Source organism: Electrona antarctica (genome assembly GCF_951216825.1).
Source record: "Electrona antarctica genome assembly, chromosome: 6".
Lineage (NCBI taxonomy): Eukaryota > Metazoa > Chordata > Actinopteri > Myctophiformes > Myctophidae > Electrona > Electrona antarctica.
The window spans coordinates 13,096,787-13,123,614 of record NC_136811.1 but is presented as its reverse complement, the minus strand read 5'-3'; the positions used below and the strand labels follow the sequence as shown (position 1 = coordinate 13,123,614).

General features: G+C 43.8%; 1 protein-coding gene across 1 annotated transcript; it reads left to right on the top strand.

The window, feature by feature from the left end:
* The first annotated feature begins 66 nt into the window (after nt 1-66).
* Nucleotides 67-26,828, top strand: iffo1b (intermediate filament family orphan 1b). Its single transcript, XM_079502515.1, has 9 exons — nt 67-1,681; nt 8,272-8,332; nt 12,602-12,697; nt 13,777-13,917; nt 15,256-15,428; nt 16,949-17,075; nt 20,324-20,416; nt 20,774-20,904; nt 25,108-26,828. Exons 1-9 carry the CDS (start codon nt 582-584, stop codon nt 25,217-25,219), a joined length of 2,034 nt encoding a protein of 677 aa, XP_079358641.1. The 5' UTR covers nt 67-581; the 3' UTR covers nt 25,220-26,828.

The window sequence follows — 26,828 nt, the reverse complement described above, 5'->3', positions numbered from 1 at the left end:
TTGGCTTTCATTAGGCTATACCGGGCTATACCAGAGCCATATATCTGTCTTCAGCCAATGGAAGGAGAAAAGTGAATGGAGCGCAGGTCCTCTATTAGAGTATTTACGGTAACACTCCTTATCCAAATCCCGCAGCACTTGCTGCTGTCACATCATCTTCTTATTGCTGGAAAGGGAACTTCACCGATTCCACTTTTATTAATTAGAGCTCCGCATTCGCTTGTCTTAAAACTAATTAAATGTATTTGACCAACCGTTTTTTTTTGCGCGAAGATATCGGATTTGTCCTTTGTCGCATTTATAATTTTATATAGGCTACTTTTGTTTGAGCTACTACGTCGTTTCCCTATGTTTTGTTGTCGCTGGAACCGCTAAGTCGAGGGAGAGAGGACTGATCCAGCCTATGTTTAGAGCTGACGGCTTTAAGATTCTCAATTAGAAACGCTTACATCATCGGACAAATTGCGGACCTTGTGTGCACACGTCTAGCTGAGTCTCGGTAGGCTTTTTCAGCTGTTTATAATATTCAACCCGTCAACTGTATATTCAACTGTAACGAGCCAGTTTCCCCGTCCGTGTTCATGCCAGATCTGCAGCGCTTTAGTTTTCCATACCATAGCATGAATCCTTTGTTGGGAAGCAACGCGCTTCTCCACCACCACCAACAGCAGCAGCAGCACCAAAACACAGCCTCCAGCCACCCGGACTCTCCGTCCGGCCTCCTGCCAGACGTCGTCTTCGGCGGACCGGACTTTCTGCTGGGCGACCAGCAGGGACAGGTGGGCCTGGGCTCCGCTGCGGATCTGCCTGCGCTCGAGTTCACCGGCCACGCGCCCTCGTCGCAGCAACAAGCATCCCATTACCTCCATCACAACATCTACGGCCACCACCTGCACCTGCACCGCGGCGCACTGCCCGCCCAGCCGCCCCCCGCAGCCATGGCCCTGAGAAACGACCTGGGCTCCAACATCAGTGTCCTCAAGACGCTCAACCTGCGGTTCCGATGCTTCCTGGCCAAAGTGCACGAGCTGGAGCGGAGGAACAAGATCCTGGAGAAACAGCTGCAACAGGCGCTCGACGCCAATAAGGGCTGCGATGGGACATGCGGCGAAAGCAGGCACACGCAAGAAGCGGGCGTGCAGACCGGGTTCGTGGGCTCGATCCCGCTCAGGCCCGGTTCCCTCCCGTTCCACAACACGAACAACTCGGCCCGGAGGCCCACCACGCTCTTTACGCCTACACTCGCATCAACACATGCACAGTCTCCCGGCGGCAGCAGGAGTGAAACCCCCGCTTCGAACCCAGCCGAACCGAACGCCCGGTCTAACCCAACAATCACCATCAGCCTGTCGACTCCAAATGTGGACTCCCCCAGTGGAGGTGGCTCTAAAACCTTCTCCAGCACCGGTTCTGGCACAGGAACATCAACCCCCCCACGGTTCCTTCCAGGCCCAGGAGGACCATCAACCAATCCTCCCCCGCGGTTCATGCCAGGTACCATTTGGTCCTACAACCACACCCGCAAGTTTGGCACCGGCGTGGAGCGCGTGACCAGCCCCGGCGTGTCCTGGGTGCACCCGGACGGAGTCGGGGTCCAGATTGACACCATCACTCCAGAGATCAGAGCTCTGTACAACGTCCTGGCTAAAGTGAAGAGGGAAAGAGATGAGTATAAACGCAGGTAAATAACATGTATTATTATGCTGCCATTTCTGCTGCTGCTGCAATTTAATGTCATGCCTTTATCTTGCATTTGGCCTTCATTAATACCGCAGACAACATGAACATTTAAAAGTTAATATAATGCAACACACAACTAACAAGTAACAACACAACTCACAATAACTGTCTTTAGCTAACTTGCCGTGTTCAGGGCTGGATTAGCACCTCTGAAGGCCCATGGGCACTGAAGCTCGAAGGGCCCCTGTGCACATGCATGTGCGAACCATTGTGTGTGCACAAAGCGTGTGTGAAATTTTGGCCGTTTTTGGACATTTTGGGGCAGTTTTATTCCGTTACAGTATATTGGTCCATTCCCGGCCACCTACCCCGCTCCAAAGTGACAGTCAGGCAGTAACAAACACATTATTTTTGTTTGACCAACGTAGTAAGCAAATGGGTGAGAGAATCTGCCAGTGCCACTGCCAGTGTATTTCAATGTTTTACCTTTTTTTGTCGAGCCACCTGACACACTATGCATGCAGAATGAAAACAAAGCAATGCTGGATGGTGTCTTTTATTCCACCAGAATCACCTCTCAACCTGACATCACACAACAGCCAATCTAGCGCATTGTTGCTGCTTTACACACAATTGCACAGCTGCATTCTCACCAACAATAAAACACTCATTTTCTTAGACACGATTTATTTCATTTGGATTAGTGGGGGGATTTTTTTAATTTTATTTTTAGGTCCCCCTGGTGCCCAAGGGCCCCTGGGAACATGCCCAAAGTGCCCATATGGTAGATCCGGCCCTGGCTGTGTTGCTAATGAAAAAAATGAAACAACCTGGTTATTGGCAACATCAGCTGCACATCATGATGCTATAGGCAAGACATATGTGCATATTTGATGAACAAAGCCTGACCATAGGTTCTGAGTTATGGTCAAGGCAGCTGAATAGGCCTGTACATAAAACGCAAAGTGGTTGCATTATCCTCCTAAGTTGGAGGAGTGAGCGAGGCCATAAACCTGTGATGAGAGCAGCTGTCTCCGATAGAAGTAGGCTAGAGTCAGCAGAAAGCTCCTTCATCCATCACCGCCAGCGCTGACCCTCTGTCCGCAGCGTCAGGGTCGTCTGACCACAGCGACAGATGGCATTGCTGGACATGTATCCAACATTATCAGTCAAGTCCCTGTGTGCTAAATATAAAAGGAGAATAAAGGTCAACACATTAGGGATATTTGTAAGACTAGCCCTTGCCCTCCTGTGTGTCGAGCACTGTCAACCGATATAGAATGGAATAGAATGGTGTGTAAAACATACCTACTGTCGTACTGTATTTGTATGTAAGTTCACTGTGGAAGATTTAAAAGCAGCCAAGATGCTATAGAAGAAAACAGTGAAGATACAAGGACAGAGTTTCACATTGATGTTTACCAAAAGAAGCAGGACATTAATCCTGTGTAGACTCTGTAGACTTCTTCTTTTCCTTTGGGCTTTTCCCTTCAGGGGTCGCCACAGCGAATCATCTGCCTCCATCTCACCCTACCTGTCCCCTCTTCTCTTACGCCAACTAACTTCATGTCCTCTTTCACTACATCCATAAATCTTCTCTTTGGTCTTCCTTTAGGCCTCCTGCCTGGCTGTTCCAACCTCAACATCCTTGTACCGATATACTCACTATCCCTCTGTAGTCTGTACGTGTCCAAACCATCTCAGTCTGGCCTCTCTGGCTTTATCTCCAAAACATGTGACATGCGCTAGAATCATTATTTATTTGTTCAATGTTTCTTTATTGGTATTTTACAATCAATGAGTGGTCAATGAGAATAGCATACAAAAAAATCACACCCGTGTGAAGTGAGGGGCGCTAATATATTAAAGTCTAACTCATGTTGATTAGGTGACACAAACATTAAACGCCATTAACAATAAAGAGACATTATGACGTAAATTTTCCCTTCATTGTCAATGTGTTTACATTGAACTAACAAACATTGAACTAAAGACAAACATTAAACCTGTGTATAGAAAAAATCACACCCGTGTGAACTGAGTGGTGTAAGGTCTTATATAGCCTGATCAGCTGTGGTCTGACGTAATGTCTGACGTAATGAAATCACACCCGGGTGAACTGGGTGACCGTAGCAACCATGCTCATTTTTTCTGCACAGACAGACTAACAAAGCCAGTTGTAGGAGTGGTTTACACCACTCAACAAAAAGTGTTACCCCTCCCTCGCCCCTATATTGGAGAAAAATCACACTCATGTGAAGTGAGGGGCACCTTTTATCACGATGATGAAGTCATCGTGATAAATTACGTAATTTATTTGCCATTGACTTGGCCACACAAAGCCAGGCATAGGAGGGGCTGGCGCCCCTCAATAATTCTGGTTTGTAATTCAGGTTGAAACCATATGGGGCGAGGACCTCATCACGATTCATGATAGGGTATACAGGGGGGTTCCTTACATTAAATCGCTAACAGCCTACAAACAGGCAGTGTCTTGTCAAGTGTGTCAAGAATCTGATGGAGTTCAAGTTCCTCCCACAAGTACTATTATTTATGGCCAGAAATAATCGCTGGCCTTTCTGCCCCAGGACACCAAGAGAGGCCATCACTGAATTCCTCCCTATTATGTGTAATTGAGCGAGCATGCATTGGTCAGAGCCGTGTTCATGAGTCCTGACAACAGGACAGTGGGCCCTTTTATGAGGAAGGGAACAGGGTGAAAAAGTAAACGTGCTGTTTCACATGAAGACACTGAGAATATCCTGCCTCTTCATGTAGACACTGACAGACATACTGAGATCTGTTACATGCTATGGGGGGTGATGTTTATTGATTGACTGATTGATTGAATACTTTATTCACAGAAGTGTTAACAGCAGGAGGTACAGTTTGGCCTAAAAGGATAACACAAAAAGTCCTGGGGACTTGTTGTTTCCATTGTGGTCCTGAATCAAACAATCAATAAATTGTCAATTAGTACTAGACTAGAGGATAGATTCTGTAAAAGGCTTTCATACAATAATTTACAGAGACTGTGAATGGCTGACCAATTAACTGATTAGGAATTTCAATTATGTTTTTTTGAACAAGGGGCTCTATGAAGCAGCTTATATTAGACTAAATTAGAGTGATGGACTGATGAGTCGGAGTCCCCCCTGACACACACTCGATCCTGGGTTTTATTACATACATAGCCTGCCTACATTTTGATTTTATCTTTTAATACATACAACAATGCATTCAAACTGGGTAGGGGGGCAGTACAGCAACAATAATATAGACAACAATAATAAACATCAGTACAACAACAGATTTGCAAAATGCACTTTTCATTTTAGTTAGGTGAGATAATGTTTCACAAAATCTACTAATCTATGTCTTGCTCAACAGAGTGTTTAAATGTATACTTCATCATATGATGGTATCATGCAGGGGAAATGGCTACAAATATCTACAAACTCACAACGCCACATCGCAACACGTACAACAGAGTATAAATCTGTCCTGAACTAAATAAAGTGCCCCTCGGGGCACAGGTCTCCACCAGGTTGTGGCCTCCTGGTGGCACTATAATAATAGGCCAATGTGAAAAGGGTGGCATTTCTTCTTACGCTTTGGATGGCAATTGGATGATTTGAGGCATTTTGTTCCAAAAAGATTTCACGTAAATTGCACGCTGCGTTCATGATTTGATGCTTTTTGTTCCAAACGGGCCAATCCTGCAAACTTTGAAAGCCAATGTTAGCCAATTAGGATGGAATATGAAATATCGGACAGATCCGTCTTGAACACATGACTAGAATCTGGAGGAGTTATATCAAAACATTCAGCAGAGAGCAAATTTTAAAAAAGTCAGCCTCCTGGTGGCGCCGTTCTGGAACATTTGGGGCAGAGGTTCGACGTTGGCATCCAGGGAGTGTGTGTGCAAAATTTGGCATCGACCGGGTTAACGGTGCCCGAGATTAGCTGGTAACGGACAGACGGACGGATGGACGGACGGACCCACACACACACACACACAGACACACACACACACACACACACACACACACACACACACACACGGACAGAGTTCAAAACATACTCTCTCCCCATGCCTTCGGCCTGTTGGAGACAATGAAGCTGCTCTTTCCATTGTTTCTAAGTTGTCCATCTTTACATACAAGCCTGTCTCATTACTGTCATTTCCCATTAGAAATGAATAGCACTGGTGTCCTGTCAGAAAAAAACAATAGCACATTTGTGCAGGTCACATAAAACCCCAAGGAGCTTGCTAAACGTTATGACCCCAAAAACAAAAAAAGGAAGAAAGAATGAAGGGTAGAATGAAAGAAAATTGTAGGTCTTAACAAATTGTGGTATTCTTAAGTAACTATAGGACAAACCAACCAACCAACTGAACACTAGACTGAATCCAACATGGTGGACAATGGCAAAAGTAAAGAAGTTAAGAAGTTATCGACCGAGTTCATGGTTAGTATCATGTCAGTAGAAGGCTAGCCTCGGTACCCAGGCTTTTATTTTCGTTCGCATTCGGCTATCCCATCTGAACTAGGTCAATGCAAAACTCCACTATACATCTATGTATATCTGATGCTCTTCTGTCTCAGTCAAATATGTCTCTCAATTAACAGTTTAAACCGTAAATTCTTTATACTTTTCCCCTCTACACAAAATATCTCCGAAAATAGCCGCTCTACAAGCGACGCGTGGTGAGCTTGTATATCTGCTATTTTCGCTGTTTACACCAGAATAGGGATGCTAGGGTTCATGCCACATACCCTGAAGAAGGCAGTTGCATCTGCCGGAACGTTGGTTTTTAGTATCATCACTTTGGCTACGAGTGTGTGCGGCCACCTTTTTGTCTTTTCAATACTCCACATTCGGATTGTTCTACCGTGAACCGTCTACCACTACTAAGACTGGTGCGCGTATAGCATCCTCCTGCACAGGGTTCATGTGATTAACAGAATCTCTGTTATTGCTCCCATGAGCCCTTTTCTTGAATAATGTCTTTGAAATTACAGTCAGGCCAAGGCCTTAGGGGCACAAAACAAACAAGACAGATTTTCCTCCAAAGCTTGCAGTGATTCTTGGATTTACTTTTCAACATTGCCCTGCTGAAACCCCCCTACTCCCCCCTTCTGCTTGATTGTTCACCACTTAACCCCACCCCTCTTTTCTCCTTCTCTCTGCCCCCCCCCCCTCCCTTCTTTTCCTGCGCAGTCATGTATTTTCTCTGGCCAAGAGAATCTCTCCCCACCTTGCTCCGTTGTCAGCATCAGTCCCTCCCCTGACTCCTTGTCCTACACGCTAGTGTCGCTACCCCACCCCCCCGTGCTCTTGCTCACATGCCCACACTCACGTATGCCCACATGAATACACTGTCGTCGTCATCGTCCCCCCTCCTCCACATGCACGCACAGTCGCACGCACACACCCCCCGAGCCCCTGTCATGCTGTGTATCCCACGTGAACATACGCAGTCAAACACACCTCCAACACTCCTCCCCCCCTTTCCTTGCTTCCACTGCGTAAGTCTCCTCTGTACGATCCACACAGTATCTGCAATGCAGCAGCACGGGGCTGCAGGCTGTCATAGCTGCTAAAGCGAGGGTTGGCGTGCAGAAGGAGTTCTTCTCCTCTTTCTCCCTCTCACTTCTCTCAGCCTACCTGTCCCTGATCACACCACCACCAAGCCTCTCTATCTCTCTCTCTCTCTCTCTCTCTCTCTCTCTCTCTCTCTCTCGGTTCCTTTTGGGTTCAGTTTTCCCGTAGTCCCAGGGCTGTGCCGCAACATTCTGCATTTTAAAACGGCAATCATATAAGAGGTTGTGCTGTGCTAGTCTCCGCAGTGAGCACGGCTCCCCCCAGGCCCCACGAGTGTAGTTGGGTAGAGAGTCACACCCAGTTTGCTGTCATGGATGGTTCTTAACACAGCCATCGCATATACGTGTAGGCTTTCAAACTGACTGCAATTCAGGAGCTGTAAGGCAGAAAACACAGTCAGTCACTCACTCACTTGTGCACACACACTCCCTCACTCAGTCACTTTGTCACTCACCAGTGCTGCCACACACATGGCAGCTTGCACACTTGTCCCTCACTCACTCACTCACTCACTCACTCACTCACTCACTCACTCACTCACTCAATTCAAAGGAGCTTTATTGGCATGAGAAAACAAATGTTTACATTGCCAAAGCAAGTGTCACAAATACAATACAATAATAATAAAAACTGTTTAAAATGGGGAAAGTATATACAGTTGGAGGGGGTACAGCATTTTGTAAACAGAGCTGTGTCACGTTGCATCGTTATATACATGTTATAACAGGGTATAAAGCTTTTTTTGAAACAAATAGCAGCAATTCTTTGCCCACTCACCCACTAACTCAGCCGCTCATATTGCCATGCAATCACAGGGCTATCTTAGTATCTTGGTATGTTATGAATCGAGATTATATGAAAAACGTAAGTTATGTTACATAGAGAAAACCCTGACTAATTCCACGGATCCTCCACCTCTAACTTTACTCATGTTCAGATTAATTCAAAGTGTCTTTTCCTTGTCTGTCCCTGTTCTACTAGATGGGAGCTGGAATACACCATGAGGGTGGATCTACAGCAGAAGATGACAGACCTACAGGAGGTGGGTGTGTGTGCACGTGCGTGTGTGTGTGTGTGTCTATACGTATGTCTATCTCGTGTGTGTGTGTGTGTGTGTGTGTGTGTGCGCTCGCGAGTGTGTGCGCGTGTGTGTCCACGCACAAGAAAAACTACAGTATGTGCATGAGTTCATCCACAGGGCAGTCCAGGGTGGTAGGCCAGTGGTGCAGGTTGACCCCTTTCATTAGTCCACAGAGACAGGCCATACTTGGCCCACACTATTTTCAAGCACTTGACATCCAGCTGTTCATTGGGAGCACTAAAATGCAACAGAAAATAAAGCAGAAGTCACACGAGGCCTATATGTTTTTGGATTGATCGAATACTTTATTGGTCAGAATGTAAACAGCACGTGGTACAGCAAGAAATTAAAGCTAAAAGGATAACACAAAAAAATCCTGAGGACTTTCCATTGTGGTCCTATGTATGCAATTAATCAACATAGCATACAAAATGAACACGATAACATCAACAAATATGTATGTACAAAACCCCCCTTTGTGGTTTCCTGATGGTTAATGGATGATCATGTCAGGGCATTCCACATTTTGGTGTCAGAGCAGTAGAATGGTTGTTTGCTCTGAATGTGGGTGGTACCAGATCATGGCAGCTCCCTCTAATGTTGTGGCTGTGTGGGTGTCTAGCTTGCTGCTTATCAGAAATATGGAAATTCAAAAAGTATGTTTCAAAGATATTTAAAACGTATGTTTGAAGACAGCTTACTGTGCGGGACATTTTCAGATGGACCACCCATCTGAAAATGTCTTGTACCAGGGAGCCCTGTACCAGATTTGTTTTTAGAATGTTTCTTCCAAATATTCCACATTTTATTTAAAGATTTGTTTGGAAATGGCATATCTGCAAGCTCACAATGCATTGCAGAGTTAGTGTCGAAGTGTCCTTGGGCAAGACTCTGAACCCCTAATTGCTCCCGATGAGCAGGTTGGTGCCTTGCATGGTCTCCTCTGCCTTCGGTGTATGAATGTATGTAGTGTGTGAATGGGTGAATGTAAATCTATATAAAGCGCTTTGGATAAAAGTGCTATATAAACGCACCATTTACCATTTATTTTTCCAATGTGATGAGTTGTGAGCTTGTAGATCTAATGTTTTCAAATAGCCGATATATATAACAGTATACATGTGGCCTATAGTCGCTTCTTTTGGGCTTGTTTTCCTAGATCTGGTACGTGCTTATTTCTCTCACAAAATCTGGCAAGAGAGCCTCTCATCCATACAGTAGGGCTGTGATGGCTGGCAGGCCAGCAGTGCAATATTATAATGATGATGTGGAGCTAGGCTGCTGTGTCTGACGACTCAACTCAATGGTTGACAGCCTTCACTTTCACCTGACTCACTGACTCAGTTCCTGGGCGATAAGGGAACCTAATTTTAGTGCATATGCTGCGCTTAACCTAAGACTATTTAGCTAACCTAATGATGTCTCTATGGCCTATCTATAGGCATAGCAGGGAAAGGCGCTTCGTAGATGTTTTTTGGGATATTGATTTTTAACAAAACAAATGAGACGTCAGTGTATTTGTAAATAGCTTTTAGGTTTAGATTGGACTGTATTGGAAAGCACAAATTACAGACGGTATGTACAGTATGTACTCATTACGTAGTTGTTTTGTTTGTGGTTATGAGTTGATTACTGCAATTACCCCATTACTGTAATAGCTTAACTCCTGACTCATGCTGTGTCATCAAAAAAAACTTTTTTGAGTCCTTTCCCCTTTCATTATGTTCATATCAGAAAAAGACAGTAGTCCATTTTGATAGCAGAATGCCACACTGTCAGTAAATATGACTTAATCTCTTAATGGGATTACTATTTTAGTACTTCCTGTTTCAGATTTTGTGTGTGTGTGTGTGTGTGTGTGTGTGTGTGTGTGTGTGTGTGTGTGTGTGTGTGTGTGTGTGTGTGTGTGTGTGTGTGTGTGTGTGTGTGTGTGTGTGTGTGTGTGTGTGTGTGAGAAAGACTATCTGCATGGTGCATCTGTCTATGAGAGTGACTGAGTGTGTTGTATGTGTGTGTGTATACATACATGTTGTATGCTGTACATGCAAACCTTTGCCAGGAATTTGCATGCATGCGTGTGTGATTTCTCGTGAGCGTGTGTATGACTGCCGGTAATGTGCTGGTGCTGACCCACTTTTGCAGGCAGGTGGGTATCTATCTATCAACAGGGGACCACATGCAGCAAACTGACTCCTGTGTAGTGCAGCAGAGAGAGAGCAACATAAACAGTGAACTCCTATGTAGTGCAGCAGCAGAGAGCAACATAAACAGTGAACTCCTGTGTAGTGCAGCAGCAGAGAGCAACATAAACAGTGAACTCCTGTGTAGTGCAGCAGCAGAGAGCAACATAAACTAATAATTTATTTCATTCCATTTCGGGTTTATGAACCGGTCGGGAGCGGATGATATCGCTACGTCATGTTGTAGTATTGTTTTGTAGTCGTCAATCTTCCGTAACTTCCTTTTCCCTCAAACCGATTTTTCTCAAAAGCTACAGGCTACGAGAGCTTTTATTGTTATTCTTCCGGTTTGAGGGAAAAGGAAGTTCCGTTTGATAACTTTGACTGTTCCTGCCTGATGACTACAAAACAATAATACTACAACATGACGTAACGATATCATCCGTTCCAAGACCGGTTCACACAGAACTTTTGGAACAGAGACCAGGCTTTCCTCCGAGGTGGAAAGCCTGGTGAGGCGAGGTTAGTGCAGCAGACAGAGAGCAACATAAACAGTGAACTCCTGTGTAGTGCAGCAGAGAGAGCAACATAAACAGTGAACTCCTGTGTAGTGCAGCAGCAGAGAGCAATATAAACAGTGAACTCCTGTGTAGTGCAGCAGCAGAGAGCAACATAAACAGTGATCTGTCAAATAGAATGATCATGTGTAAAGATCCTCAGGAGAGGTTAGCCAGACGTATGTTTGTGTGTTTATGCAGTGTCACTCACAGAAAAGGTGTGGTGCGCCGCAACCGAGTATAAATCATGCATTATGCATTCGGGATGTTGTGTGTGTGTGTGTGTGTGTGTGTGTGTGTGTTTAAAAGGTCTGCTTTTGAACTATGTCTGAACTGGTGTTTGTGTTGTGGCTGTGATGTTTCCATGTCCACACCTCTGCTCCTCATTACATTGATATTTGCCTTAAACCAGTGGTTTTCAACCCATTTAATTTCAAGGCATATTATGTATTCGGCATTTGAGCCACGGAGGTACGGACCACCATTTGATGATATTTATTATTTAGCCTCTCAGACCCAAAACTAAAGAATATTGTGTTTGATACAATTATTCTACATTCTCTAATTGTGTAGACTTCTTGTAAATTAAGTAATGCAGATACAATAATGAACAGAACAATAATGTAACTCTTGAGAGAGGAAAATGAACCCCCCCATACGGGTCCATCTCAAGAGTTAAAGATCTATAAGGGTCCATTTGGTTACCATTACTCTCCATCATTTACCTGAGGACCACCTGGAACCACTTCAAGGACCACCGGTTGAAAACCACTGCTTTATACCAAAACCATGCATCTTATGTTCATATACATCATTGCATCTGCCTCATCCCCACTGCTAGCTTTAAAGGTAGGGTAAGTGATATTCTTTGGTTAAAACAAAAAGGGTTTTGTTGATAATCATCGCTATAGAGTGTTTGTTCAGCAACAGGACTAGTCTCCCTGTCTCTCCAGCTCTTTGATAGACAAAACATACAATTTCAGGTAGGTGACAAAATGTCAGCCAATCAGGAGAGAGTACCCATTCATATTACTGTAGCTTCATTTTTTATATTGTTCCAGTTCCAAAATGTGCTCATTTCTGTCATGTCATGACCTCCAAATTCACTTGTGGAAACTGTATCCTGAGCTCTCTATCCTGATTTGATTAAATCGGTATCCTGACCTGAAAATGGATTTTCTGTTTAATAAAGAGCTGGAGAGACATGGAGGCTCCTGTTACTGAACAAACACTCTAGTTATTTAACACTTATTTTAACCAAAGAAAAGACACTTACTCTCCCTTTAACTATGCACCTTATGTATAGTATATGATGCACCTTATGTACATATTTCACATTTCTCATATTGATATACGACCTGTTTTTCAGTTTTCAAAGAATTTCACCCACTCTGATGTGAGATTTCACCCACCTGTGACGTGAGTTTAAAGTTGAGTTGTTTTGTTCTCTCCTCTCTCTCTCTCTCTCTCTCTCTCTCTCTCTCTACACACAGGATCTGCAGGAGAGCGAGGGTTGTCAGGATGAGCTGGCTGTCCGGGTGCAGCAGCTCAAAGCAGAGTTGGTCGTCTTCAAAGGTCTCATGAGCAACGTGAGTGTGAGTCCAGCATACATTGGGCTCTATTTTCGCCCATGCTAAATCCTTTATCCCTAAACTTCTTTGCCTCTTTTGAATAGTTGAAATAGCCAGTCTATAAGCTCTCAACGTGACGATGTAGATCGGCTGGTTGAACTATTCAAAAATGTTTTTCAAAATAGTAAAAAAGGCAAAGAAGTTTAGGAATAAGGGGTTTCGCATGGACAAAAATCGAGCCACTCTAAGTGAGTGCAGCTGTGAAACAGTCAACAGTACTATATAATGGAAGTGGAGGGGAGAAAGAAACTATCATTGTCCCGCCACCATTATTGTTTTGGTGCACAGTGCACACTGCACAGACAAGCTATGAACACACAACAGAGGCGAGGAGAGGAGAGCTATCTGTGGAAAACACCCACACAGAATCAGAAGCTGTTCATCCTTACATAATCGCAGCATGTACAGCTAAGGAATTTGGTTATCTAACACTCAGCGCATCGCGATGTGCTGCATTGTCAGCTTGTAGATTGGCTATTTCCGAAGATATTTGGTATAGAGGGGAGAGAAAAAAAGACAGTTCCTAGTATAGACCCTTAAGGGGTCTATACAAATATTGTAGGAGGGGTTAAATTGTAAAGGAACATTAAATAGGAAGCATATACATAAGATGAAATATGAGGCATACTGTGAAACATTGTTGGAGTAGAGACTATTGCTTATTATCATTTCTGTTGAACACCAGTAATTGTGTAGTCCAGGGGTTCTCAACGTTTTTGGCTGGGGACCCCCGGAAATGCTTTGGCCATGTCTCGCGACCCCCGCCCCGCCCCCCTCCCCACCACCAATACAAACTGACTTAAAAAATAACCAGAAAATATATCATAAATGAATACTGAAACCAGATATAATCATTCATTAAGGAAAGTTTATGCATGCACCACATACTATGTAAACTCTTAATTTCCATTTTCCAGCCATTCAGTTAAAAAAACAAAAAAAAATTGCCGACCCCCCCGAGGGGTCGCGACCCACGGGTTGAGAACCCCTGGTGTAGTCCATGTTCATGTGCCTCTTCTCTCTCCTCCTCCTTGTAGAACCTGTCAGAGCTGGACAGTAAGATCCAGGAGAAGGCTATGAAAGTGGACATGGACATTTGCCGACGCATCGACATAACGGCTCGTCTCTGTGACGTGGCCCAGCAGAGGAACTGTGAGGATGTCATCCAGATGTACCAGGTAGCTACAGACAGTACCGCGTTCACCGTCATATCGTCTATGTCGGGCAGAAACCTCTTATCTCCATATTTTAACTTTTTTATGTTATTTCGTAAATGAGCGCCCTGGCTTGATCATGCTACAGTGTCACACGAAAGCATCAAAAGTAAATAGCAGAGGCCTGGGCCGTGGCTCAGCGGTCCAGGCACCTTGGCTGGTAATCCAGTCTGGCAGTGTGCCGCGGGTTCGACTCCCGATCCCGACGGCCTTTACTGCATGTCACCCCCCCCCATCTCTCTCCCCATTTCCTGTCAGCCTACTGTCTATCCCTCCATAAAAAATATAAAATAAAGGCGAAAGCCACAAAAAACATTAAAAAGTAAGTAGCAGATCCACAAGTTTGAAACGTGGCATGAAGCGAAGGGTTTTGTGTTGGTGAATCTGCTACTTTTGAATTTGAATCCTGAAAGGGAACAGTTTTGGACATAGGAGGTTTCCATCCGACAGACACGATTATGCTTTTAAATGCATTTTTATGCCTTATGTAAAGCATCTTTATTTGTATAGAATTCACTTTACAAATAAACTATACAAATAAAGTTCTTGCCTTAACAGTTTGACGGACCATTTTTCGCCGGATTTTCGTCGTTGATAGCTGCAAATACTTCAGCGTATGCTCTAAAGGTAATAAAACAATCTCGGCAGCATAGAATATTTGATTAAATAGCGGGTAACGCGTTTTATGGAGTCAAACTGTTAATCATATTATAAAAGTGAGACTTGATATACCGGTAGTTCCTTGCACAAGAAATTACAACAAAACTGGGAATGCACCACAGACCAGTTTATTACTCTGCCCTGTAATTGTTTGGTTCAGTAAAGGATGTTTACCTACCTGTAAATTGCTGCGATGTGATAGGCTTTTGAATAAATAATGACTTGTGATTGGCCGATGTGTGTCCCTGAGCAAAACTCTTAACCCCTAATTGCTCCCAGAGCACCGTAGCATGGCGCTCACTGCTCCTAGTTGTTTTAGGATGGGTAAATGCGGAGGACAATTTTCACGTACAGTATGTGCAAATATACAGTGACGAAAAAACAAGTGAGGACGATTCTATTCTATTCTTCTACTCACCAACCATTGCACAAGGGTTGAATACCAGGAGGACATTGTACAACCCAGTAACCCAATTTTGTCAGCAATGGTGCAGCCCAGTTCTTGTGTTTCACTAGGTAGCAAGTGAAACGTCAGCCAGCCAGACACAATTGGAGTAATAGTTGCAGATCTGTGAACAACACACGCTTGTATTGGTGTTGTCTCTCTGCTGAATCAGCCTCCTCCTCCTCCTCGATTCTCAGGTTCCCAACAAACAGTCATCGCTCAACAGTCTCTCCCGGAAGCAAAACCCCACGTCCTTTAATGGGAGCGAGGGGGAGGAGCTGGTCAGCACATCGGAGAGTGACGGAGCCAAAGAAGAAGGCTCCTCGACCAACCAGATCAACGAGGAGATGCAGAGGATGCTGAACCACCTGTGAGTGGCATGGGGCTATGGGCTCCATTTTTGTCTCATCTTTCTAAAGCCACTATTTGGGGTTTTAGGAGTGGGGAAAGGGTGTTCCCCCACTAAAGTTGGTATTTTGGTTACCTGTCTAAATCCCTTAAACACCTCCGTTACCCGTTATATTATGCATAGGTGTGGTTTGGGCGTTGCAATAATTAAACCAAATTTAACCAATCACCAGTCTTGGCTTTAAGAGATCCCTTAACCGTTGCCCGTGCTATATTGCTTCATAGCCGCTGCCGTTCGGTCAATAAACCCCATTTACTGCTGGGGTGATCATGAACTGAAAGAGCAAATGGAATGGAATCGCGCACAAATAACTTATTTGACTATACAATTATATAAACACAATGGACACAAGGAAGTGGCAGGCACTCGACTTCTGCTGATTATAGGAAAATTACAAAGAGATAGGAGAATAAGGAGAGATGAGGCAGCCTGTCTGTGCCTGCAGGCATCTCCATTAAGGCGCGTGCAGCGTGCCGTGCGCCACTCTACCGAACTAATTTGGCACGGCTTAAGGGTGCTTTTAAACTCCACTAGCGACTTCCCAAATGTATGTGACCAAAATAGCAATTTAGGGGAAAGCGTGCCAACACGCCCATGACCACACCTCTAGGCGCAAATACCGGTGTCAGCAAAAAATATAGCGGGTGACGCGGGACGAAAATACCATTAAGGGACAGAGCAAGCTCCTATATTCGTAATTTTCGGGCAGCGGCTGAATTGCGGGCCGCGCTGCGGGTAAAGGCTGCGACAAAATTGGAGCCCTATATCTTGCGCCACCCCTTAACCCTTATCCCTAAACTTATTTGGTATTTTTTACTAATTTGAAAAACCTTTTAAAATAGTTCAAATAGCTGACCTACAAGCTCACAACGTGTCGATCGGCTAGTTGAACTATTTTAAAATGCTTTTCAAAATAGTAAAAAATGGTAAATAGGTTTAGGGATAGGGGGTAAGGAAGGGGTGGCGCAAGATAGGGCCCCTAATGTTCATAATTATAGTGTCTCTGTGTGATGTGGGCGTGTCAAACAGGTTTTTATTTTCTGTGTGTGATCCTGTCTGTGCATAATGTTTGAGATTCTCTGAGCTTTGTATTCAAGAATTTGGCGATACAATACTTATCACAATACTATATCACAATACATGCAATGCAGTATATTTAAATATATTGTAATACTGTATGCAAAGCTATGTATCTTGATAAAACAACTGTCATAATTATAAAGAACATATACCAAATGAAATCTGAGAAAGTAAATGGGACAGTGGGATCTGCATGTATTTATCACAGTCCCTCGATGTTACATCCAGCATCATGGCTCTACATTCTGTGCAATCTGAGCAGAGAAATTAACATTTGCCTATATATCAGTAAAACAGTTTGAATTAATTAGAACTCAATGTAGTGTTTTTGAGGATGGAGTATCACAAAACGTAATATTGTGATACTCACACACAATATTGTGTGTGTGTATCTCACACAGGAGGGAGTGTGAGTTTGAGGATGATTGTGACAGTCTGGCCTGGGAGGAGACAGAGGAGACCCTGCTCCTGTGGGAGGACTTCCCAGGATGCGCTCTGCCCCCTGACCCCACCCACCAGCCAGGAGAGGTACGTTGCCACCGTAATTTTATGTAATTCTGGGAAATACTACAAATAGCAACCACACACACACACTCAAAACACTATGCAGATCTCTGAGTGGTAATGCAAACCTCTAGAGATGGGATTTATGGCTCTTTGAAGGGAGCCGGATCTCTGGGATCCGTTCCTTTCAAAGAGTCGTTCAAAAGACTGGCTCTTTTGAACGACGTTCCCGATGGGGGGGGGGAGGGGTGGGGGGGGAAGGGGGGCAAAAAAAAAAAGAAGTCTGCCCAGTGTCCCCCCCAGTGCCTCCCCAGTACCTCCCCAATATCTGCCCAGGGCCTCCCTAGGGACTCCCCACTCCCCAGTGCCTCCCCAGTGTCTCCCCTGTGCCCCCCCCCAGTTGAAACCCCCCTGCCCCCCTCCTCCTCTAAAAAGGAACGGCTCCCTACTGTGAACCGGATCCCATCGTTCCTTTCAAAGAGCCGTTCAAAAGATCCGACTCGTTCACGAACGTCACATCTCTACAAACCTCATTTGACCCTCTAATTCTGTGAAATAAAATGGTGATCCATGCAGTTCACACAATCAAGTGTGTTCAAGTCCTACTTATCAGCGGTTCTCAGCTCTTCAGCTGCCAATTATTTGGGGGCCCACTTGCAATGCAATATCTTCACAGCCAGTGGGCACTAGCCCACAGGTTGAGAACCACTGAAACATTATGTCGTCACCTTCCAGTGCTTTAGAAGCAGTGGCGTGCACAGACATTTAGAGGGGCAGGGGCTCAAGTGAAAAAGGGCACCTTGTGCAGCATACTGTACAGTGTACACTGTACAGTGTACACTATACAAAAAAGGGCACATTGCTGTCCAGAGGGCAAAGGGCAGGTGCTCTAGCACCACCTAGTGTCTATCTGTGCACGCCACTGTTGTTGTCATGGGTTTGTATGGCGAGCGAATGGCAGCTAGTGGGGTTGTCTGTCCAGTATTTATCAGCACAGGTCTAAAGGCCTTCAATGCACTTCTTAATGAACAATGAACACACACACATACAGTACATTTAAAAAGGCGTGCAGACATACACACGTGTGCACCTGCACTCAGATACAGTCTTCATCGGGCACTGATGCCGATAAATGCATGTGGTATTTGGTTTCGGTCAGCGACTGTGTGCCATTTGAGCCTCCGCTGTCCCCCGAGAGACACAGATGAAGACGCATTAGTCTGTGTAATTCGATTAGATTATCAAATAATGTCTGCTATGTTTTAAGAGTCATACATTTGTTACGTGGTGTCCCATCACCGACTGGATGCTCTCCACACAAACGCATGTTGTTTAACACTATGTGCTACTGCTTTATCATTCTCCCTGAGGGAAGAAGCTCTAATATATTTCTGTTTGGCAATAAAGTAATTTGTAAAGGTAATTTGTAGTTCAGTTCATGCTCAAGATAGATAGATAGATAGATAGATAGATAGATAGATAGATAGATAGATAGATAGATAGATAGATAGATAGATAGATAGATAGATAGATAGATAGATAGATAGATAGATAGATAGATAGATAGATAGATAGATAGATAGATAGATAGATAGATAGATAGATAGATAGATAGATAGATAGATAGATAGATAGATAGATAGATAGATAGATAGATAGATAGATAGATAGATAGATAGATAGATAGATAGATAGATAGATAGATAGATAGATAGATAGATAGATAGATAGATAGATAGATAGATAGATAGATAGATAGATAGATAGATAGATAGATAGATAGATAGATAGATAGATAGATAGATAGATAGATAGATAGATAGATAGATAGATAGATAGATAGATAGATAGATAGATAGATAGATAGATAGATAGATAGATAGATAGATAGATAGATAGATAGATAGATAGATAGATAGATAGATAGATAGATAGATAGATAGATAGATAGATAGATAGATAGATAGATAGATAGATAGATAGATAGATAGATAGATAGATAGATAGATAGATAGATAGATAGATAGATAGATAGATAGATAGATAGATAGATAGATAGATAGATAGATAGATAGATAGATAGATAGATAGATAGATAGATAGATAGATAGATAGATAGATAGATAGATAGATAGATAGATAGATAGATAGATAGATAGATAGATAGATAGATAGATAGATAGATAGATAGATAGATAGATAGATAGATAGATAGATAGATACTTTATTAATCCAGAAGGGAATTTGTTTTGTTCAACAGCTCCAGTGCAATACGTATACAGATTATCAATAATCATGATGAACCTAGAAAAGATACGTTACATCTGTGAAAGATAGAATGCAGTAAAAAGCTATAGCTATAACAAAAAAAGGGCCTAAGTTAAAAAACAACGCAGTTGTAACAATATAAATACAGACACAGATTAGCAGACCAACCCCCTCCCGCCTCGTCTCCCCCCCCACGGCCCCAGTGCTTCATTGTAATGTCTAATGGCCCTTGGGATAAAGCAGTCTATCTGTGCTACATGTCTGAGATAAAACCCTCTTACTGAATTTGCTCTTCTGAGAGTAAAGTGATGTCTGCAGTGGGTGGCTGACATCATCCAGATTGGATAATGTCTTGGCCAGAGGCCTCCTCTCTGCCGTCGATACCACAGAGTCAAGCTCTGTCCCTATCACCTTGCCAGGCTACGCCAGGCAGCCCGCCTTATCAGTCTCTCCAGTCTGGCTGTGTCTCCAGTCTGGCTGTGTCCCTCTGTCTGGCATTGCCTCCCCAACACACCACAGCACAGCAAATAATATCACATGCCACAATTTTTAGACGGGTGAAACGTGCAAGTGTTTAAACATTTCCAGAATTTAGCAAAAATTGCAGATCTACAAGGCAAGCCCACAACACATAGTGATGCAGTGTGTTGTGAGCTTCTAGATTGGCTATTTTTGTCGCCACCATAGTACGATGAAATGTGTGGCCCCTTAACCATTTTCAACCTGGTGTTTATTTTGGGTAGGTTATTATAGGCAGAAATCTTCAAAACGTTTCCAAAATAGCAGATGGACAAGGGCTTGTAGATCTTCTATTTTGAAATTGTGCCTTAGTGGTTAACACGTGTTACATTTTGATATTGTGGCTGTTGGGCAGAAACTTCATACCTCTACATTTAAACGTTTGATGTTGATTTATTTTTGTAAATGTACGATGTACTCCTCATTGAAACCCACTGTCTTCATTGGTTGTACCAACGTGTCCTTGCTGTGTCCTTTCTCTCCAGCAGGAGGACTGCCTGGAGAAGGTGATTAATGACACAGAATGTCTGTTCAAGTCCAGAGAGATGGAATACCAGGCCACCATTGACCAGATCGAGGTGAGCTTTTCACACGTCTGCGTGTTTCTACTCGTGTTCAGAACAAACAAAGAGGTAGGAGCACACACCAATAGTGGGGAGGTGCTGACGGCGGGAGACAAAGGAGAGGTCGCAGAGCTCGTAGTCACGATGCAAAGAACTTTTATTATAAGACCAACGTTTCAGCACAAAATGCCATCTTCAGGGAATGCTTCACACATTCTTTCACACTGTAAAACTAGCCTGACTACAGTTTCGCACTTATTATCAAGAAATAACACACAGCTGAATTCTGCGATTGACCAATCAGAATCACGCATTCAACCAAGCTATGTAATAAGTGGTTATAATGTTAATGGCTGTGGTCTCTCCCCACAGGTTGATCTGGCTACAGCGAAGAGTGACATGAACCGTCACCTGCATGAGTACATGGAGATGTGTTCTATGAAGAGAGGACTGGATGTTCAGATGGAGACCTGCAGGAGACTCATCACGCAGAGTGGAGACAGGTACCCTATACACCAGTCGCTCTCACACGTTTTCATGTCAAGGACCCACAAGTTAAGATAAAAAAAGACCTTTCATTTTATCCTGTGAGGGAAATCCAGTCGTCAAAGGCAGCACATGCAGCAGTTTCAGATTCAGTTACAAGGCAAGAAGAAATTATCTTAACCAAAATGGGTTAAGATGCGCCGATGTTAACGAGTTAATGCAAACGAGGGGATGAGTGGGTGATGTTAGGACTCCGGTAGTCTATACACCCTCAGCAGTGCATGCATAATGCAGGATCAAAGTAATAATAACAGTACACACAGTAACCATGACCTTACTGTAATGGACGGTTATTACTTCCAAGCTATTGAACGAGCAGAGTGGCCATCGTGTGCATCAATATACTGTATATCTTCATAGCTAATGGCACCGCAGACAGTCTAAAAGCCTCCTGCATGCTCCACAATGACCTATCCAAGGTCAGAACTAGGGCTGTGTCCCACGATTCGATTCGATTCGATTCCGATTCTTGGGGTCACGATTCGATTCAAAATCGATTCAACTCCATTCTCAATCCAAATCAAAATGATTTTGTATTCAAAATGATTCTCGGTTCAATACATAGGATTTCATCACAATCTACTCCAATCTTGAACTGAAGTGACTACAGTAACTTGAAAATGACTGAAGACATGATGTTTACTGTGATTAGGGTAAGCTTACATTTCATATCACAGACACCATGTAGTGAAAACGCCTGTAACTGTAACCAGAGAAATAAATCTAAAAAAACAAATAATAATAAAAAAATAAAAAATAAATCGGTATCGTTCATAACGGAATCGCGATTCTAATTCGAATCGATTTTTTTTACACCCCTAGTCATAACGTTCTTATGAGTCATCCGCCTTATTTTCAAGACCACCTTTCATACTCATTTTACTGCCAACCAAACTGAGGTGATTTCCTTCCCGCACACAGTAATCTGATGGAATTAATCACAGCTGTGTAACTTGCTCTGTCCCGAGCATAGAGTAATTAAAGGATAGAGGGAGGACCAGACCCCTGCTATTCATTTAGATGGAAGTTGCTCAGTGGCGTTTTGAAGCACCCGGAAGAGCGCTCTACTTCCGTATTTTTTCGATTTGCGGAAGTGTAAACGAGTGCTCAATGTTAAAGCCCAGCTGCTCGGGGTTTCCTCGTCATAACTCCACGGGTCCGCCTGCAGTCCCACCTCTGACCAGTAGGGCCGAGCGCTTCAACAATGGAGAGCCTCCGTGGGGGCTTGGTCCCCGAGAGCTGGTGCCTGGTGCAAGTTTATTGTGTACATCTAGCATGTATATCTTAATACCTGGATATCGGACTTTTGTGGGATATTTTGTCACAGAGGTAGGATGTGTTATCCTGATGTGCTATTTAACAGTTGGTGTTTATGCATGGTCACTTGGGGGAGAAATTATTTGTATAAACTCCTCAGCCCTGCTGTCTGCTCCCAACGCTTTCACTGCTGGTTTGAATTGCTATACACACATTGGGGTAGCCTGGTACGGGGCTTCGGTCCAGCCTCTGCTCCATGGGCCTCTGCGCCAGAGGTGTCAAAATAACATTTCGGTCGGCGGTCAAATTGAGACTTCATGTGTGCTCCCGACACTAACAAGCTGTTAGTATTATTCTGTCACACAATTATACAAATCATAATTATGGGTAGCTGAGGATACTGATTTAATATATAAGTGTGAATGTGTATAGTATAGTATAGTTGTATACTATATATTCTTTGCATTAGATACATTGTCGTGTGTGCAAGAACTATATCTGCATTCAGTGTCCAGACAAGTGCAAACTGTGCTTTCTTTATCAGAGATAATGATATTATACAAACGTACTGTTAATATGAGGTTTGGCACTCCATTATTGATCCGCCCAAAGAATATGATACTTAATTCCAACTAAGCAGGAGTCAAGTCTGCAAAAATACCTTCCCACATGTTTCCAGTGGCTGACAATGATAACTGGACATGAATACTAGTCTGAAATACTCTCTTATTATTTATTATTTGTATTAATCAATTCCCTGCCCTCCCACATGTAGTTTAACATCCACGACCACTTAAAGCCAAGGCTTAGTAAGGCTGGTACTCGTAGACTCGCATGACTTCCTACCACCTCCTTTCACTGCTTGCATTCTAAAAGCTAGAGCTTGTTTCCGATCGATCGGCCGATCGACCGTCGCCAAAAATCACTGATACGCAAATCCGATCAAAAGGGCTAAAAGCTGCGCCGTTTACATCCAAAATAATGCGTCACAGCTGTCACAGCCTCGGCAGCTCCTCCCCCACCCCAGAGTAATATGAGCTGCATAAAATAGCGTTAGCATGCTTTCTCTCCTGCTGTTGCTCACAGATAGAGTATATTTTACCCCCGATTTCATACTTGCAGAAAATGTCCATATTATGCTCCACAGTCCACACAGATGACATTCCAACTTGCATCTTTCCATTTCCAGGCTTTTGTTGTTTCAGTTTCACCTCGCTAAAAACCTACATCCATGTTGTTTTTGTTCAACAACAACTCCAGCCACAGCAGTGCAGTGCCAGTCGGCCATTCGGCCAGGTTGCCACTTAAGCCGTTTCCAAGCAACTGGGTGTATTTAAAAAAATAAAATAAAAAAGCATCTTACTGAACTATAGTATAGACATGATTGGGTCATGTAGGGTCACACTAGTACTGAGTCGTGACCCTAAATTTCATGATTTCTCCATGCTGTGCTCTTTCAGCCCACTTATTTTAGATGTATTTGTCAAATACAAGACACAACACAACAATACAAGACATCAAATGACAATGTAAGCGTAACACTTCAGCCGACTTATTTGTTTTTTACCTCACCAAGTCAGCATGGGCATTTTTCAGAGTAGCTGATTGCAGGCCAGCGTTTTGGCTATGACTGTTGTCTTTCAAGCAGTTTTATGAATTTCCATTTCAGCTCAATATGCTTTTTATTGGCCCCATTAATGTAAATGTTCTTCCCATTACCGTATATCTCCACCACTGCAGCCAGGCTGTGGTGGCCGCATGTCCCTTAGACCCACTCGGGCAAGGAAGAAAATGCTTACAGCTCCCACCGGAATGGTTTCCCCTCATACAGCGAGCTTGATATAGCTGTCTCGTGTGCTGTTGAATCCAGCCGCCGGAATTGCGTATGATATCCCTGAGCCCCAGGTCTAGGTCTTCTCCCATGGGGAGTACAGCTGTCAGCCACTGGGTTCCCCCATCTGCTTGCTTGGGCGTGGCTGCACAGGCTTTGATTCAGCCATTAGTGCTGTTTACGAAGCACTGCTTCACTTCATTTGTCACCATAGAGCCCCCTTTGTGAATGTGAACCCATGTGTTTTGGGGTTTTGACAATAGGGAAAGAGAAATGGGCGGAGTTTGAGCAGAGCCTACCTTAGAAGGACTCGTTCTGGGCACCATGTTGTTTGTCACCTCGCTCTTTCCCTATAGCATGTAATTCTTTCGGTCACTTTTCAAGGTGGCTACAGCAAATCAAATCAAAGCAATTTTATTTATATAGCACATTTAAAAACAACTCTCATTGTACCAAAGTGCTTCACAAGGCAGAATATAGTGGAATACAATACAATAAAATGCAATACAATACAATACAATACAATACAATACAATACAGTACAATTCAGTGCAGAAGACGTCAATAGTAGAACAACAGGCAAATAGGACAAAGTCATCTAAAAGGAAAGGTGCAAGATCATGTCGGTGATGCAAAGGCTTGTGAATATAAAAATGTTTTAAGTTGTGATTTAAAAGACTCAACGGAGGGCGCAGACCTAACGGCGAGGGGAATGCTGTTCCACAGTGTGGGGGCTGCGACAGCAAAGGCGCGGTCGCCCCTGAGCCTCTTTTTTGTGTGCGGAACCCCTAAGAGACCCCTGTCAGCAGGCTGCCTACAGGCTTTCTGTGCTGCTACCTCTTCCTTTTACCAGCACTCCCCTGGGACTCTTGAAAAATGACGCAAGCTGCTCACAGCGCTCCATACTGTAATGACCACATCCTTGATTAGTATGCAGCCTGCAGCTGTTGGCATTGCTCCTCAATCAACTCACACTGCCTGTGACCGAATGTCATATCTATTCCTTTTGTCCTTCCTTGTTAATCATTGCTTCTGTCTTCTCCTTGTCTCTCTCTCTCTCTCTCTCTTTCAGTAACTCTTCCGTCCCTGGCCCCGGTGAGGACAGCGAGAGAGAGAGAGAGAGGGAGAAGTCCTCCGCCTCTCCGTCTCCTCCGCTATCCTCCTCTGGCTCCTCCAAATCCTGACACCACCCTCCCATCCCATAGGAGAAGGACCGCCTCCTCCATTTCATCCAGCTACAGTACCACATAGACGCTATACACCTTACCACAGCATCATAAACACCATGTTTACATACATTGTTTAATGTTTTTCGGCTTTCCATGGCTCTGGGTGTGAGTTTTCTTTTTAAAGGACCTCACACAAGACACGCATACTGTTGAAATTGTGGTCACATCGTCATTAGAGTTGTTGTTATTACTATCGTTTCATGCAAATGTCACTGCCCAGCACTCATGCTTGAGACGAGGCCTTATTATGGCTGTATTTCCCAGCGCATATGTGTAGGCCGAGGTTGTGTCCACTAATAGCAGCTGAGAGGTTGACTTGCTGTTGACTTGCTGCAAACTTTGGTAGTTGGATTATAGCTTTGAGAGTGATGGGCCACTGTTTTTATGAAGCAGCGTGGTATATATTTGGTTGTATAGCATGTGGACTAACCGTCCAAACAACCAACACACGTGACAGACAGAGACGTTAACTCGCATCTTGAGCTAGATGCTTCATCATGCCACTGTTTGTACTTCTGTACCATATAGTGCTTATATCAGTGGTTTTCACCACTTCCACTCTGTACTCGTGAAATTGATAGAAGTGGATTTCTAGGCACATCTGAGTCTGTCACAATGTTATGATTTAAATACCACATTACTGCCTTGTTCTGTTACATCACACCAAAAAAACAACAACAAGCTTTCTGTTTAGCCTCATCACAATCAGACATTCACAGCAGATCCTGAGCAATAATTGTATAGAAACTTAGTGCTTCAGTCCAGTGCTTCATTATGGGAAACATGTTAAAAAATAAAATAAAAAGTTAGGAAAAAAAGAAAGAAAAATAAAACGACCAAAAATATGAAAGGAACGCAGAATCACGTAAGCCGTTGTATGCTAGCTTTGTATGTAATTCAGAACTGTGGGGTTTCATCTCAGAAAGGCAACGTGCTCGCCTCCCTCTCAAGAACATCATTAACACAATCAGATATAACTGTGAAAAGAAAGGCCTTCTTTAGTCCAGTGTGATAACATCATTCTCTGGCCCCTAATTCACGATGTCAGTTCAACCTGAGCAGGTAAAACAACTGGTACCAACTACCAAGTACAACTTAACGGTGCTTGCCTCTTAGACAACCAAAGTCCTAGCCATGGTGACGATTGGAATTAAAGCATTGGACAGCAGAGTGTGTGGGTTATCAAGAGGGAAGTGTGTGCAGGTGTTTTCAGCTTGGAATGCAGCCATAGTGTCTTTGTCTGCCCTCGAGCGCAGTGTGAATAGTGTAAATAATGTACTGTGCTCTCTTGAAGCTGATGGGTTCAGCTTTGGGGCCTTGCTCTGTTCTCTGTGTCTTACTGCCTCTGACACAGGGGCAGATAAACACACGATAAAGGGCACAGACAAGTGTCAGCCTCAGGGGCTGTGCACAGTCAAATCCTGAGTGTTGTGACCCCCTCCCCTTTTTCAGTTTAGAGTAGCCAAATATTCTCCCAATTCAGTCTTTATGTCAGTTCCCGAATTCCCCACACATGTATGTGTAGTCCTGTCACTGCTGCTCCTACCTGCCATTGAGGGGGAGG